Consider the following 17,502-nt stretch of genomic DNA (forward strand, 5'->3'; position numbering starts at 1 on the left):
TATTTACAATTCACAACTTAAGAACTAAATATTTACAGATAGTTTTGGTATAAATCATGTTTGCGTGGAATTGCTGGCAGCATTTCCCCGTTGAATCGCTATGCCGATTCTCTGGGCAAAAAATGCACCAGCCCTCTTGTCACCAGCACACTAAAATAATTTTTCAAATCGGACCAGTAGTTTCTGAGATTAGCACGTTCAAACAAACAAACAAATAAACTCTTCAGCTTTATAATATTAGTATAGATTTCAGTATAGTTAAAGATATTTGTTAAAATTAATATATTTGATGTTTTTACAATGATTCAATACTATTTTGGAGCTATCAAGATATTGTAAATATGTGGTTCTCGTTATTTTAATTTGATATTTATAATTTTCAAATTTTCTTGGTAATTATTTTTCTACCAAGCGCGTCATTTGATAATAATAATTATAAAATATGAATCATATAAATATAAAATTTACGTACAAGCACCAGTACGGTACGGTCAGTTTTTAACGTTACTCACGTGGATGAGTTATTCATCGTTGATATCTTATGTGGTTGTATGGTACGGACCGTACGTGATCCGTAATTAGAGAAAACTCCACCATCAATAAATTATTATTATTACCACATTAAGACATTATTAACAAGGCTATGGTGATTTATTTGAACAAAACCGTATCATAATTAGGTACAACATATATTTTTCAGAAAATTTTGAATAAGTGACAAAATCCGTTATCGTTGAGCTCTAATTTTAAATTGTTTAGGACTACATCTATGAAAAATCATAATATGTTTTAGTGAGCTACAATCTGAGCTACAAAATTTCTTTAATATAATTGGAAATCTGCATTTAGTATATTATCTATTATCTACCATTGATAATGACAAAGTCAAGCTAGAAAGGTTAACCAACCTCACGGATAGCAAACTGGAACGTTAAAACTCAAACCACATGCAGTACCTATTTTATATATAGCAATGCGGTAGTAGTAGTTACTTTGTAAGATTGTATAATAAAAATCACCTAACAAGCCTCTTTACTGCACCATTACTAATAACCATCATCATGACAAAGGTCCATGTCCAACCTTGGATGCGGCAGTCTGATTATGACATGAACTTTCAGATGTACTTAGCGCAATACGGCTACCTCAGCCCGTCTGTAAGGAATCCTTCCAGCGGCAACATCATGGATGAGAGTTCGTGGAGGCGAGCTATTTCCGAATTTCAAAGTTTTGCTGGATTAAATAACACTGGTAAGTTTTAAATATGAGTTAAATTACAAAGAAAGGTGAAAAGTTTTGTGTTTGTTTATACATAAATTAATAATGTGATTTTTACATGTCAGTATAATTTCAAATATGTAATATATTTTTAAAAATACTTAATTTTAAAATTAATTCTACAATTTACTGCAATTTTTAGAACAGTCTGTTTATTACAACACGCATCACCTTTGAAATTATAGTTAACGTTAAGATTTCTGTTACAAAATCGTGTATTTAGAACTTAATGTGAACGACGATGTCAAATGATTAAGAAATAAGAGGAGGTAAAAATGCTTTAAAACGTTTTACCGAAATGGCAATAACATAATTTATATTTAGGCCATAAGGAAAAGAAGAATACGTCACATTTATTATCACACAAATATTATTATACTAGCTGTGCCCGCGGCTTCGCCCGCGTTGAAATTAGTGTATCACAAAGTTTTCCCGGCAAACTTCCAGTGAAACTCTCATCAAAATCGGCTTAGCCGTTCCGTAAACCTTCCTCTTGCCAATGGTGGAGCCCTTTCTCGAATGGTGAAACCGCGTGAAAATCCGTTAGTAGATTTTGAGCGAATCGATCACATACACTTTTGGGGACTTTGTTTTATAATACACTAACTGTTACCCGCGACTACGTCCGCGTGGTTATGAAGATATGCATTACTATTAAAATGTTTAACGCAAATTATTTTTTTATTTCAGTCACTTATCGAAACGCTTATCAAACTGAGTAACTTTTTAAAAGGCACAATTTAGTATAATTTAATAGTTATTTTTATAAAACCTCTATACACCACATTTTTAGTTTTATTTTCAGGCTGTTTAAGTTTCATACAAACTATCAACCCCAATTAAACCTCCTTAGCGGTGGAATATCGTAAAATCCGTTCTTAGCGGACGTCTGCTGACTATACCTCCCTGCCAAATTTTATCTTTGTCCAACCTGGATGGATAGACCATCCAGCGGTTTTTCAGTTCTCGTGATGAGTGAGTTAGTGACCTTTCTCTTTTATATATATATAGATTACGATGCATTTTTTGGACACCTCCTCACCATCTATAGAGCATATATTGTACATTTCAAGTCTCTTACTTCAAAAACATAAGACTTTCATACAAACTTTCGACCCTCGTTTTTTGGATCGATCCCCCCTTAGGGGTCGATTTTCGTAAAATTAATTCGTAGCTGTTTACACTCTATAAGAAACCTACCTGCCAAATTTCAAGTTTGTAGGTGTTATAGTTCCCGAGATTTCGTGATGAGTGAGTTAATCTACCATCCCCCGTTTTAACCCCAAAAGGGAGTTGCTTTCTAAAGATACATTATTTGGTCACCTTTTTACCATCTATAGAGCATAAATTTTAAATTTCAAGTATCTTACTTCAAAAACATAGGACTTTCATACAAACTTCCAACCCCCGTTTTACCCCTTTAGGGGTCGAGTTTCGTAAAATTCGTTCTTAAAAGATGTCTACACTCTATAAGGAAATTATCTATCAAATTTCAAGTTTGTAGCTGTTATAGTTCCGGAGATTTCGTGATGAGCGAGTCAACCTATCATCCCCCGTTTTAACCCCATAAGGGAGTTGATTTCTAAAGATACATTATTTAGACTCTTTCTCATCATCTATAGAGCACACGTTTTAAATTTCAAGTCTCTTACTTCAAAAACATGGGACTTTCATACAAACTTCCAACCCCCGTTTTATCCCCTTAGGGATCGAATTTCATAAAATCCGTTCTTAGCGGATGTCTACGACCTATAATGAGCCTATTTGCCAAATTTCAAGTTTTTAGGTGTCATAGTTTCGGAGGTTTCGCGATAAGTGAGTCAACCTACTATCCCCCGTTTTAGCCCCAAAAAGGAGTTGATTTCTAAAGATACATTATTTGGACACCTTTTCACCATCTATAGAACTTACATTTGAAATTTCAAGTCTCTTACTGCAAAAACATAGGACTTTCATACAAACTTCCAACCCCCGTTTTACCCCCTTAGGGGTCGAGTTTTGTAAAACCCGTTCTTAACGAATGTCTACGCCTTCTAAGGAGCCTATCTGCCAAATTTCAAGTTTGTAGGTGTTATAGTTTCGGAGATTTCGTGATGAGTGAGTAAACCTACCATCCCCCGTTTTAACCCCAAAAGCGAGTTGATTTCTAAAGATTCATTATTTGGACACCTTCTCATCATCTATAAGGTATACATTTTAAATTTCAAGTCTCTTACTTCAAAAACATGGGACTTTCACACAAACTTCCAACCCCCGTTTTACCCCCTTAAGGGTCGAATTTCATAAAATTCGTTCTTAGCGGATGTCTACGCTCTATAAGGAGCCTTTCTGTCGAATTTCAAGTTTGTAGGTGTTATAGTTTCGGAGATTTCGTGACCAGTGAGCCAACCTACTATCCCCCGTTTTAACCCCAAAAACGGGTTGATTTCTAAAGATACATTATTTGGACACCTTTTCACCATCTATAGAACTTACATTTGAAATTTCAAGTCTCTTACTGCAAAAACATAGGACTTTCATACAAACTTCCAACCCCCGTTTTACCCCCTTAGGGGTCGAGTTTTGTAAAACCCGTTCTTAACGAATGTCTACGCCTTCTAAGGAGCCTATCTGCCAAATTTCAAGTTTGTAGGTGTTATAGTTTCGGAGATTTCGTGATGAGTGAGTAAACCTACCATCCCCCGTTTTAACCCCAAAAGCGAGTTGATTTCTAAAGATTCATTATTTGGACACCTTCTCATCATCTATAAGGTATACATTTTAAATTTCAAGTCTCTTACTTCAAAAACATGGGACTTTCACACAAACTTCCAACCCCCGTTTTACCCCCTTAAGGGTCGAATTTCATAAAATTCGTTCTTAGCGGATGTCTACGCTCTATAAGGAGCCTTTCTGCCGAATTTCAAGTTTGTAGGTGTTATAGTTTCGGAGATTTCGTGACCAGTGAGCCAACCTACTATCCCCCGTTTTAACCCCAAAAACGGGTTGATTTCTAAAGATACATTATTTGGACACCTTTTCACCATCTATAGAACTTACATTTGAAATTTCAAGTCTCTTACTGCAAAAACATAGGACTTTCATACAAACTTCCAACCCCCGTTTTACCCCCTTAGGGGTCGAGTTTTGTAAAACCCGTTCTTAACGAATGTCTACGCCTTCTAAGGAGCCTATCTGCCAAATTTCAAGTTTGTAGGTGTTATAGTTTCGGAGATTTCGTGATTAGTCAGTCAACCTACCATCCCCGTTTTAACCCCAAAAAGGGGTGTATTTCTAAAGATACATTATTTGGACGCCTTCTCATCATCTATAGAGCATACATTTTAAATTTCAAGTCTTTTACTTCTAAAACATAGGACTTTCATACAAACTTCCAACCCCCCGTTTTACCCCCTTAGGGGTCGAGTTTCGTAAAATCCGTTCTTAGCGGATGTCTACGCCCTATAAGGAGCCTTTCTGCCAAATTTCAAGTTTGTAGGTGTTATAGTTTCGGAGATTTCGTGATCAGTGAGTCAACGTACCATCCCCCGTTTCAACCCCAAAAAGGGGTTGATTTCTAAAGATACATTATTTGGACACTTTTTTACCATCTATAGAGCCTACATTTTAAATTTCAGGTCTCTTACTTCAAAAACATAGGACTTTCATACAAACTTCCAACCCCCATTTCACCCCCTTAGGGGTCGAGTTTCGTAAAATCCGTTCTTAGCGGATGTCTACGTCCTATAAGGAGCCTACCTGCCAAATTTCAAGTTTGTAGGTGTTATAGTTTCGGAGATTTCGTGATGAGTGAGTGACCTTTCGCTTTTATATATATTATTATAGATAAAATTTGTTATGGGCTAGTACCGTCATAATAATTGGCTTTATGTTACGTTAAATTCTAATCCCTTATATCAATAAATGTGTGTGAATGTATGACTTTCATTTACCAAATTGTGGTGTCAAGATTTTTATCCTTAGAATTTGATGAATTGCAACGATTCTCGGTATTACATCACACATACTTTAGTCCATCAAGTTTTTTAATGCGTTGTTTGCGTGAGGGTCGTTGTATTTATTCTGTTGTTTAAATTATCAACTCTATTCTTTTATATTTATTTTCTTGATTTCTATATTAACATTTTTAATATTTCTATATTAACATATTAATATTAATATCTTTCTATATTAACGACTTAAAATTGATTGTGCGAGAGCCCACCAATAATAGGGTAGCTATTATAGATATTTATACATATCATGGTCAGGTTTTGTAGAAAATAATAAGAGGTGTGGTATTAAGTTTGCAAAGATTATTTTAACTGTCATATTCTTGGTAACAAATTAATACATATTTATAGATCATAATGGCGTCAAATTGTATGAATATACAATATTGTATGAACTATATAATGGCGTCAAAAAGTATGAATATTATATTCCTTAATAAAGAAACAAAATCATGATTGGTAAGCGTGACAGTACATTTGTTGAAAAGCATTTAGACGTAATGGTAACCTTTATCTGAACACCATGACCCTATTGCTCTGTGAACTATGTTTGATTTGAAATAATTTCCTATAAACATTCGTAACGTATAGAACTAATCTTTTAAGCAAAACAGTAGAGAGTAAAGAGAGCTTATAATGGGCAGGAATAAAATAGATGCAAAAAAAATGTTTAATGACATAAATACTTATTTGTATTTTTTTGAAAATGGAACTTTAAATGTTTAAAATACAAAAGTTTGAATTACTTCTTAATGTAGTGTAGATTATATTACTTTATATTTAAGTAGGGAAAATAAAAAAAAAATAGATTATGAGTGAAGAATCGTTTAATTCGCGTTGTCACGAGTAATAAACGACATTGGTAATGCAATTACAGCTTGCAAAGTCACTGTCGGTAGCCAACTATTGGAATACCATACCATTACGTGAACTGAACTTGAATCTTTATTACAGCGTACGTGATTTGACACGAAAAGTAGTTTATTGGTCTCTCTATACACGGGGCAGTTATTATGTAAGCAAATAACAACGTATTTACACATCAATTATTCATATCGGATCATTGTACCGGTTCCTAAACAGCGGTAGCTTACAATGTACTCCTTACTGTTTGTACATAATAAACAGAAAAGGACTACTACAATAATTTGATACAAAGCAAAACATATATACTCGTAGACGCATATAAATTAGAGTTAAATCATATCAACTTGCTTGTTTGTTATAAAGGAAATAAAAAAATAAGTGAAATAATCCATCGATAAATATTTATGTTAACACTTTTGACAGTTTTTTTTTCCTCTAAAATTTCGATTACATGACCATTTTATTGAATAGACCATCCTAATTTTCCGCATAATGTTACCTAAGCGAACTGTGTAATTCCAAATGTCATACATCTGAATGTCGATTAATGCTGGTCAGTACGCCTTTTAGCCATTGTTCCTGATTGTCCACGTTTTCCGTTTTTTGTCGCTTTGATTGTGTAATTACTTCCTTGACATCTATTACGTTTAGAAAAGTCTATTTAGATATTTATTTCATTTAAATATCAAAGTTGATGGTGATCGCCTTGACATCGCGTTAAATAAATTAATTTACCTTGTTGATGTTCAGATGCAATAAAAACAAATACGATACAACTTTTCTTTTATTAAAATATACTATGGTATACGTTGTCAAAATATATAATCATTAAATGACTTAGTAACTTAAAGTAAATGTTTGAATTACCAAAATTGAATAAATATATTCACTGCTATTTTGGTTCAAAAATATTAATAAAAAAAACATACATACAATAACAGGGTCAACGAATATCAAAATTAGATATTCTTAAGCTTAAGATTGCAAATAACGTTAAGATTAAATAAATTATTTCGATTTCCAGGTGAACTTGACGAAGAAACTATTAAGCTGATGTCACTGCCAAGGTGTGGAGTTAAAGATAAAGTAGGCTTCGGTGAAAGTCGTGCCAAAAGATACGCACTACAAGGTAAAAAAACCCTTAATTCACTGTTTTATTTAAAATTAATGTAGGTACATAAAATACGTAATTATGATATCTATACATATTTACTTATCTATCACATTATTTGTATTTGTTGCTTATATGGACTTGGACCCTAAATATTTTGCTTTAATCAATATTCAGTTCATGTATTCCAAAAATAATTTTACATATCAGACCGGTAGTTCCTGAGTTTTATTACATAAGTGTGCGAGTAGATAACCAATGTGATTATGAAAGAATACATTAATTCGTTGCCAAGAAAAATATTACATTATTTTCTATGCACTACGCGTTCAGAGTTCACAGAAAATATTGTGAGGAAATAAATTTTCTTAGAAGAAATAATTAGATCGTGTTCATATGCCAACATATTATGCACACACATGTACCTACAAGTTCCACGAATGTACTTTGAATAAAAATGTGTAAATTCTTTAACGTATTAGTCAGAGCTTTTAAGCTTTTTGCCTCTAGCTCAAACATTTCTCCGTAAAAAACAGTTAGCTCCTTTAGTCGACTGAGTAAACGAACTCTTTATTTTTAATAAAGATAGGATTATTTTCTGGTAAAAAAGTATTTACTAAGTGCAGAAAATTTTCGTTGTAAGTTTGCTAGTAGGTATTTATTTTACATATAAAGACGTCAAAAATGTTACATATGTAGATTTATATTGATATTATAAATGATCATTACTTAAGGTTCAAGATGGCGCGTAAAGAACCTTACATACAAAATCTCCAAGTACCCTTCACGCCTGAACCGCGCGGAAGTTGACGCCGAACTTGCGAAAGCTTTCTCTGTTTGGTCGGATTACACGGATCTCACCTTCACACAAAAGCGATCCGGTCAAGTGCATATCGAAATCAGGTATGTATGTATTCTGAATTATAAAACGGTCGATGTACATTGATGCTTATAACACGCAATTAAAAATTACAAATAAATAGATATATCAACATATAAAAATATCTGTACATAAAAATGAACTGCAATATTACCTAATAATTTATGTTCTATAGTTCCTAATATTTTTGAGTATGTTAATCTGGGGATGATAAGTAACGAAACAGATGTCTGGTGACCTAACGCTGCCTACATTGGTCTCGGTCATACTATTTATATTGGTATATGTAATAATGCTATATCTATATAATGGATATTTAAAACATAATGTTTAACCAAATATCGTATATAAACAAAATTAGCCAATATCTGACACATTTTAGTGTGAGATTTAATTTTTCATTTAATAGGCTCGTTCTTTTTTATAGGCTAAAGTATTGATGGCACAGCATCATTCGCTCGCATTATTGAGCTGAACTTTAATAGTACTCATAAATGCTAATTGAAATTATAAAATAAACGTTATATTTCATTCATCTACGAGCTATTCTTTTATTGCTATAAAACTTTATATGTAATATGGAGAGCAATTACTGTCATTACAGTTTAAAACATCCATTCCCTTTGAATCCGTTTCACTGTTTTGTTACAATGGTAATCTGCCTTGCGTGACGAAAGCATTGTCACTGACTGCTTAAATAATATAAAATATTTATATAACCGTCAAATAATAGTGAATTATCTAATATTTTGAAATAATAAAAATACACAACTGATGGTAAAAATTTTGTAGTACGAGCAGTTAAATCACATTTTGTTTTGTAACGGTACCTCATTACACACTTCTTTTGGCCTCATTACATTCTTTGTTCCTCTCGCCATTCATTTACGGACATTATTATTTTGTGTTGTATTTTATACGGATCGATAAATCATGACACACTCGTACCAAAGAATATTTCAAGATAAGGGTTGTATATTAAAAATGACATCTTTAAATACAATTCTTTCTACTTGTTTTTCTCTAAACATAAGTATTATAGAAAAAAAAATCTGTAGCTATATGCAACGTGCCAAAGAATGTACTATTCCATACTTACCGTATACAGCAGTTTTTTTTATTTTTTATTTTGTTAAGTAAGTTTTCAATCTTGTATTTACTTATTCTTTCAGTATAAGTACTACTTTCGTTTAGCATATTATTAATAATGTATATTTTTCAATAAAACATTTGCATGTAAAAAGGTTTGAAAAAGGCGAGCACGGTGACGGCGATCCCTTCGATGGTCCTGGAGGCACCCTCGCCCACGCCTACTTCCCGGTAAGCACGCACTAATACAAATTCAAGTACCAGAAACAAGGTTATTCTTATATTTATATATCACTATCCCAATTATTTAAAAAAACGCAAAATAAAAATAGCTAACATTGAGTATCGTATGTATTTTTTGATTGATAGTTGTAATGATGAATCATAGATGTTTTCGGAAGTACACAACGTACAAAAAGTACAAAATACGCGTATGTAATCTCAAAACTGGTTTCAGTAAGTTTTTCCGAAGATAGCGTTTAGTTTTCAATGTGATTTTTGATGTGATTTAATCACCTAAATATTGACAGAAGCGGCACTCTCTCGCATTTGGTTCTGTCTTAGTAACGGCTAACTTAATCGTTTTAAAGGTGAACTAGTTTAGATTATTAATGGGATTTGATGAAATCAATTTTGTTTTTTAATGTTTACGCGAATTTTACTCATTTAAATGAAAGAACTTTTTCGGATTTTATCATTTTTTTAGATTCCCGACGTTTCGGATACTTTACAGCTACCATGGTCACGGGAGGAGGGAACTTGTTTCATTTAAAAGAAATAAATTTTGTAACATTTATTTTTACACCATAACATATTATGTCAGATCTGATCTCATTAGCATTAGTGAGGTTATTCTAATTCAACATATTATTTATAGGAGTAGTCATCACTAGTTGTCGTAAAAATATGTATATATACTTTTATGGCAGCACAAATTGAACACCACAATGCACAAAGTGAGGACTATTTATCAATGCGGCAATTATGATAAATATAATCGGATATAACACACTATGCTGTAGAAAGTTTATTTTCATATAAATAATAAATATTGTGATTGATTAAAAATTTTAATTGCTCTCGGAGATATTACAGTTCTATTTAAGCTTTTAAAGCCATAATATTTACTAACAAAACAAATTCGAAGCATCTATGTATTTTATTTTTATTTCTACAGGTCTATGGTGGAGATGCTCATTTCGATGACGCTGAAATGTGGTCAATAAGTTCAAGGCGAGGAACTAATCTTTTCCAAGTAAGTTGTCATGCAACTTATATTTATTATTTTTAATACTATTCTATAATATACTATAATATTTCTATGCTATCAATCTTTTAAATTGTAAAAATGTTAAATGTAATAATAATAATACATTTAATTTTAATATTTATAACTCTACAGTTTTCGATAAACCACCTAATTATGTAGTCGTTATACAAAGTGCGTGTATAACGTATCTTTGTAAATTGGATCAATTTGATTAAGAAAGACATTTTATCTCCCTTATAAAAAAATGGCCAGAAACATTTTTTAACATCATATGAAAAATCGACCGTTTCAGCGGGGTTTGAACCTGCATCTCCGACTGACCGTGTCGGTGCTCTAGCCAATTAAGCTATGGAACGATGTACCCGTTAGGTCGAATTTTTTTTTTGATATGATGATTTTTATATACGTCTCTAAGTGACCGTGGCGCAGTGGTGGCGGGGTGGAATTATTATAAAATGTTTCGAATTCCCTAATATGTAGGTAACACAAAAATAAAATCGTACAAATGGCCAGAAAGCTGTTATAAAGGTCTAATTAAAAATAAAATTTTGTTAAACATAATACTACTAATATTGTTTGTTATAAAACGTAACGTAATATATTTATTTGCAACATATGTTGTAGCAAGTGATTGCCATCATTTGTAATGCAGTAATTATAATTTTATCCTTTCCGTAGGTGGCTGCTCACGAGTTCGGTCATTCTCTCGGATTATCCCACAGCGATGTACGTTCAGCTCTAATGGCGCCCTTCTATCGAGGATTCGATCCCGCATTTCAACTTGACCAGGATGACATTCAAGGAATACAGGTAGAAATATATATAAAAATTAAAATAATAATATACATATATAAACATTGAAGTAATTGATTGAAAGGTCGTACATATACTTTAAATCAGAATATACATAGATTTAGATTCTATCTTTATAAGAAAGAATAACTTTTTCAAATTGTTGTGTTCTGAGCAAAATCTTCTTGTTTTTGTTTAAAATAAAAGTTAAGGAGATAGAGCAATGTTATTCATTCCAAATTCTACATTTTCTAGGCGCTGTACGGGCATAAAACTCAGATTGATATCGGCGGTGGTGCCGCACCAAATCCTTCAATACCACGCATCACCACTCCTCAACCCGCCGCAGAAGATCCAGCTCTTTGCGCTGATCCTAACATTGACACCATATTTAACTCTGCCGATGGATCTACCTTTATTTTCAAGGGTATATCTTTATTAAACTATTTTTTTATTTTTACAATTACTTAAACATAGATATTTTAGTCATTGTAATTGATAGTAATTCTTAGTGTATCTTATTATAAAGCTTAATTGTGATTTTTAGGTGAACATTACTGGCGGTTGACGGAGAGTGGCGTAGCATCGGGTTACCCACGTCTCATTTCACGTGCATGGCCCGGTCTGCCCGGAAACATCGATGCTGCATTTACCTACAAAAATGGAAAAACATACTTCTTCAAGGGCTCTAAGTACTGGAGGTACAATGGGCAGAAAATGGACGGAGAATATCCTAAGGAGATTAGTGAAGGTAAAATATTTTAAAAGATATCGTAAATTAGTTAAATTCAATTTTGTTTCAATTTTAGCAACTTCAAATTTGTTTAATTTATCTAGAACTTTTCAACTATATTCACAACTTTTTATAAATATCTATTCTTATACAGGTTTTACTGGTATTCCTGATAATTTGGACGCCGCTCTCGTTTGGTCAGGCAACGGCAAAATTTACTTCTACAAGGGCTCCAAATTTTGGAGATTTGACCCCGCTCAACGCCCCCCCGTCAAGTCAACTTATCCTAAACCTTTATCCAACTGGGAGGGCATCCCCGATAATATAGACGCAGCGTTACAGTACGTTAATGGCTACACATATTTCTTCAAAGGCGGAAGTTATTGGCGGTTTAATGACAGAACTTTCAGTGTAAGTACGATTTGTAAACATTACCTTACATTTACTTTAGAAGTGATACAGTAAATTGTTGCTGTTTAAAAAGCAATAGTTGGTGTTCTTTAAAACAACAATTTGATAATTACCTGATATATTTATACCAGGTGGACACGGATAACCCAGCGTTCCCACGGTCCACCGCCCACTGGTGGCTCGGCTGCAGCAGCGCACCTCGCGGCACCGTCGGAGGTAACGCGCGTCTCTCTGCACCCACGCCCTCGGAAGAGGACGATGTCGGCGACATATTGTTCGACGCAGGTAGGTTCGGGCACCCAGCGGAGGGGGGCTTCGAGTTTAGGAGGTGGCTCTTGATATGACTCGAGAAGACTGAGACATTGAATTGTTGGAATAAATTGATGGACTTTGACTATAAAAAAATCAGAACTTGATTAAGCTCTATTGACAATGGACTGCGACTGGATTTTGTGTATGAGATATACAAAAAAAAAAAAATACGGATTATAATATACGGAATATGCTACAAAGGTTTTCGTGGTTCTGATATTCGTTCGGGATAATAATTTAGTTCTTAGCTGAACTGTGTCACAAATTTAAATTAACCAAAATCTCAAAGCATATTTTATACTTTCAGTTACAATTTCTGTAATTTGTTAACTTTTTGACAGGTCGAATATCATATGTTCGTTTTAATAATGCCAATAATTTTAAAATTGAGTGATTGATTCAGTCTGTAACATCCCACTGCTAGGTATAGGCCTCTTTCTCCAGGTAGGAGAAGATTTGAAGCTTAATCTATCACGTTGCTCTACTCAGGTGTATATGTTTACAACTGGGACCAAAAGCTTAAGGTGCTCTCCGAGGAGCGGGGGGGAGACCCAAAAGGATAGACATCCAGACCAAAAAGAAATATATCAAATACAAATATCCATTCTGAGCGGGATTCGAACTCGAAATCACCGGTGTGTTAGCGCCTACACGATACTCGCACCACGACATCAGAGTGATTTGTTTGGAGCGAATTTTAAAATAGTCTGTATTTTCGGTACTGTGAATAATTTATAGTTCTAAGTACTAATACGACTGACGCTATGACTTTTGATGACTTTAATTTTTAAAAGCTACCCTGCAATATTATAGCAAAGAAAAGCAGAATTATGAATTCAACAATTTTACCGTCTTCCACTGTTTTGTAGTGTCGTGTACGTCCGCTATTATGTTTGTTGAAGGTTTTTGTTTCAAATTTATAACTCTTACAATTAAATCTATTTGCTTTCATGTGTGTTAAAAGACTGTTTTAGAATAGATTCTAAGTTATATATGTCTCTTGTAACTTCTTGAGAATGATTTTGTATGTATTAATTGTCCTATTCACTTTTCCCTTTTTTTATTTTTGTGTTTACTGTTTTTATCGTGTATGTGATCGTTTTAACTACTCATTATCTTCTGTAAAATACTAACAATAATTAACCTTTACATTTCAACGAAACTCATAACTAAAACTAAAGCTTGATGAAGAATTTTATATTTTCATTTTTTACTTAATTACTAACTAAAAAAACTAACCTCAAAATCTTCTGCTAATACTTGTGTCTAATCAGCTTAAACGAATATTAAAAAATAACTATGCTTATTATCTTAATAATAAAAGCTTGTTAAGGCTTTGCTGAACGCAGTGGTTGACGGTGGATGGTCAATGAGAAGACTGCAGCTTCTGGGAGCCCTGAACCTACTTATTGTAATGTATTGAATTTCGTGGCAAAAACTCTTTGTCTAAGAATTGAAACTAGTGTTGACCCTTACATTGTGTGTATAAATTCAATACATTACACCACAACACACATATTTATATATTAGAGTTCAAAAAAGTTATGTTAAATAATTTTGCAGCACTGCAATTTATGTGCACTTAGAACACTTGAAAATGTAATCTTATGTGTATCCAAAACAAGATATAATTCATATCGTAAAGTATTTGAAGGTGTTTACAGCGTCAATAATGAATTACCACTAAAATTTACACCAGTGACTATATTTATTAATATTTTGAGAGTACATTAACTCTTGTTTCGATACGTCACACATTTATTTATTAAGTGAAAAAGTTGTTTTTAATAGAATGCACTTTGATATTGTTTTTGTTACGAGTCTCAGTCACCGTTAAAACTTAACACTAAGTGTTAAATCATGGTGGTCGGGACGTTCACATTACGTGTGTGTTTGTGTTTGTCTTCTAGGTGTAAAATCATCCGCTCCCAGATCATTCTTCTGGTTCAGGAAATAGCCTCGGTGGAGAGTTCCTGAACATTTGTACATAGACAAATAACATAAAGAACAAAGACTAAATTAGTAAAATAGGGGATCATATGAATACCAGTGAGATTATAGAGATAAGCGGTGATTTTAGTACCGGCGAGCTTCTCACGCGCTGCGTGTACGTTCAAATTTATGTCACCTTTGCATAATATTTTTGCTTATTTTTGGAATGCTTGCTAGTTAGCGATTGTTGGGGCTTGCATACTGCATGTTGCTTTTATCATAGCGTACAAGTAATTTGAGTTCTTTGTTACTAATGATTCTTTATATTTTTTGCAAATTTGTTTTTTCATAACTTCTACAACTCATTCCATTAAACATTTTAATATAGTTACTCTTTTTGAGTAACAGAAGAATCACTTCTTACACACTAAATTCACTTCTCACACTAAATATTTTATGACTAAAATTATAATGCTTTCTTTGAAATATTCTTAAATTATTTTTTTGAAGTGAATCTTCTTTAGAATTGTTGTGATTTGAAACTCGATAAAACGAAAATACGTCACGATAAAAAAACAAAAAACATTAATGTGTAGGAGAGGATGAGATAGAATGCACTACCGCTCAAAACGCGTCAACCGACGCGTTTTGCATGGCGCTTACGGCCATATACAACAAACATAACATACATAAAAACATAATCGCAACAGCCTCATCGCAAAAGTCATAAGAAGGTTCCCACGACTATTCAGAATTTTACCTGCTGCCATGTGTGAATTGCACACATATTAAATTTAATTTTAGTCTTATATCAGTTTAGCAAAAGATTGAGTTAGGTACTAACTTAGACATAAGAGTTTAAAAGGTTTAATTTCAATAAGTTATTTACAATTTTTCGAAGAAATTTGGTGCAGGCAGATCACGTTTTGATCATATATGGAATTTGTCGTTAACCTTACAGTTTTTTTTTCATTGGTGTGTATATTTATAATTTCATATTTATATTATTTAATTACACTTTTAAAAATGTATGATAAATGTATTATATATATCTACTACAGTTAGAAATAGTATAAAATAAAATAAAATAGAGGTAGTGATTAAAAGTTGATTTCACTGATGCGATGGCATGATACTCTTTTCCAACCACCTTTATTGGTGGGATTTTCTTTTAATTTGAAAGAAATATTTATTTATATTATCAGTAAATTTGTGTTGTGACTAATAATACTTCGGTATGCAACAGAATGCATACACAATTAACTTAGTCTAACAATTTTGTAATTGTTCATTTTCCATTATCGTTATCGATCTTCGATTGATTACTCAAGTACTTAAAATATGCATGCGTAAGTGCAAGTAGTTAGATGTACATACATAGCATATTTTCAGTAGCGTAGTTGCACTTCAGGGTATCGGTTACACCAAACTACAGAACTCTTGTTAAACGCAAGTTCATGTTTCAGTGATCAGCGTTCAGTCAGGCGGAGCTAGACTGTAGTAATCACTCAGGGCTCCGATTTATTAGGAGGGCACGAAACGTCCTCCGCCGCATCATCACTTACCTGCATCGTAGGTTTCTTTTCATTTCTTTTGCTTCACCGCGGTATTCGTACTCCTTAAGAGACAACGAATACCGCGGTCCGTTTCGATTGCGCATTTTTCCCCTCATCACTCCATTTGTGTTGATAGAGTCCGTGGCATGTCACAGAATAATGCACTGAACACTTGCACGCCGACATAGATTCGGTTAGTAACTAACATAGCGCCTGGCGCCACTGTTACACAGATGCGGGTGAGCCGGCGGGCGGCAACGGCGCGGCGCGAGCGCGACGCCATACGGGCGCGATTTTAGCCGCGGCGCTGTGCCTGTTGGTGCTGGTCTACTCGACGCGCGTTTAGCGTGTCTCCTTTACCGCGTCTCCACTGTGATCGTGTTGTGTGCCTGTACGCGTTCGATATATTGTGTATAGCGAACGTTTTGCTGTGATGAATGCGTCCTTTTATACTGTTGCGAGAACAATAATTTAATTCGAAGTCATAGTTTTTATACTTAATATAAATAGATGATGTAAGCTCGAGTGTGATATTGACGTAAGCGACGACTTTTGTAATAAAACTTTTAAAGTTTTGAACGACTTTTATTTAAAATTCCTTCTAAATCATCGGGTAAGTCAGGATAAATGATAGACATGGTTGTATATTAATCGGTTTATTTAACGTTTTTCTGTTTCCAATAATTCCTCTTAAGGTAGTAATTACAGATTTATATGACAATTTTTCGTTTTTATTTCATTTTCATAAACGTATTTTTTTAATAAACATCTCCACATTTCTTCATAACACGGTCGTGTGACCTACTGTCTCAATCGTTCTAACTCTTAGGAAAATGCAAATAATATTAAACTTCAAAATCTGTCTACGATTATTCGAACAATATTAATCTTAGTTCGAGTGCTGAACGACGTCTACATGAGCGGACGGGCGCGGCGAGACGCCACCGCCACGACCGCCCGCCCCTCCGCGCTCTTATATCACTTAGAAGGCGTAACATAAGACTTAGTACACGATCACTACTCGAGAATTATCTATGACACATCCTAGATCATATCAATATATCGTCTTCACGCTGTGGCAGTGTTCGCCGGCGCCTCTCGCCGAGTTTGCTTATTGTTGTATTAAGAGATTATATTCTACACTACCTCTCGCTATTATCCAGGCAATTTTAATGGTAACATTATGAATATTTGAGTAAGTTTAACATCACAATGTGGACTGTTCCTTTACAAATACGAGACCTAAATACAACGTAACGATTGAATTTACAATTTTATA

At 33.7% G+C, this 17,502-nt stretch overlaps 1 protein-coding gene across 1 annotated transcript; it reads left to right on the forward strand.

Annotated features, from left to right (window-relative positions):
• Positions 1 to 1,169: 1,169 nt before the first annotated feature.
• Positions 1,170 to 16,798, forward strand: LOC123664994 (matrix metalloproteinase-14). The gene is made up of 11 exons (XM_045599360.1): positions 1,170 to 1,251; positions 7,162 to 7,266; positions 7,983 to 8,151; positions 9,373 to 9,448; positions 10,395 to 10,472; positions 11,166 to 11,297; positions 11,535 to 11,706; positions 11,827 to 12,030; positions 12,167 to 12,423; positions 12,555 to 12,708; positions 16,457 to 16,798. Exons 1-11 carry the CDS (start codon positions 1,185 to 1,187, stop codon positions 16,567 to 16,569), a joined length of 1,527 nt encoding a protein of 508 aa, XP_045455316.1. The 5' UTR covers positions 1,170 to 1,184; the 3' UTR covers positions 16,570 to 16,798.
• The last annotated feature ends 704 nt before the right edge of the window (positions 16,799 to 17,502 follow it).

This window comes from Melitaea cinxia, chromosome 2 (genome assembly GCF_905220565.1).
Source record: "Melitaea cinxia chromosome 2, ilMelCinx1.1, whole genome shotgun sequence".
Lineage (NCBI taxonomy): Eukaryota > Metazoa > Arthropoda > Insecta > Lepidoptera > Nymphalidae > Melitaea > Melitaea cinxia.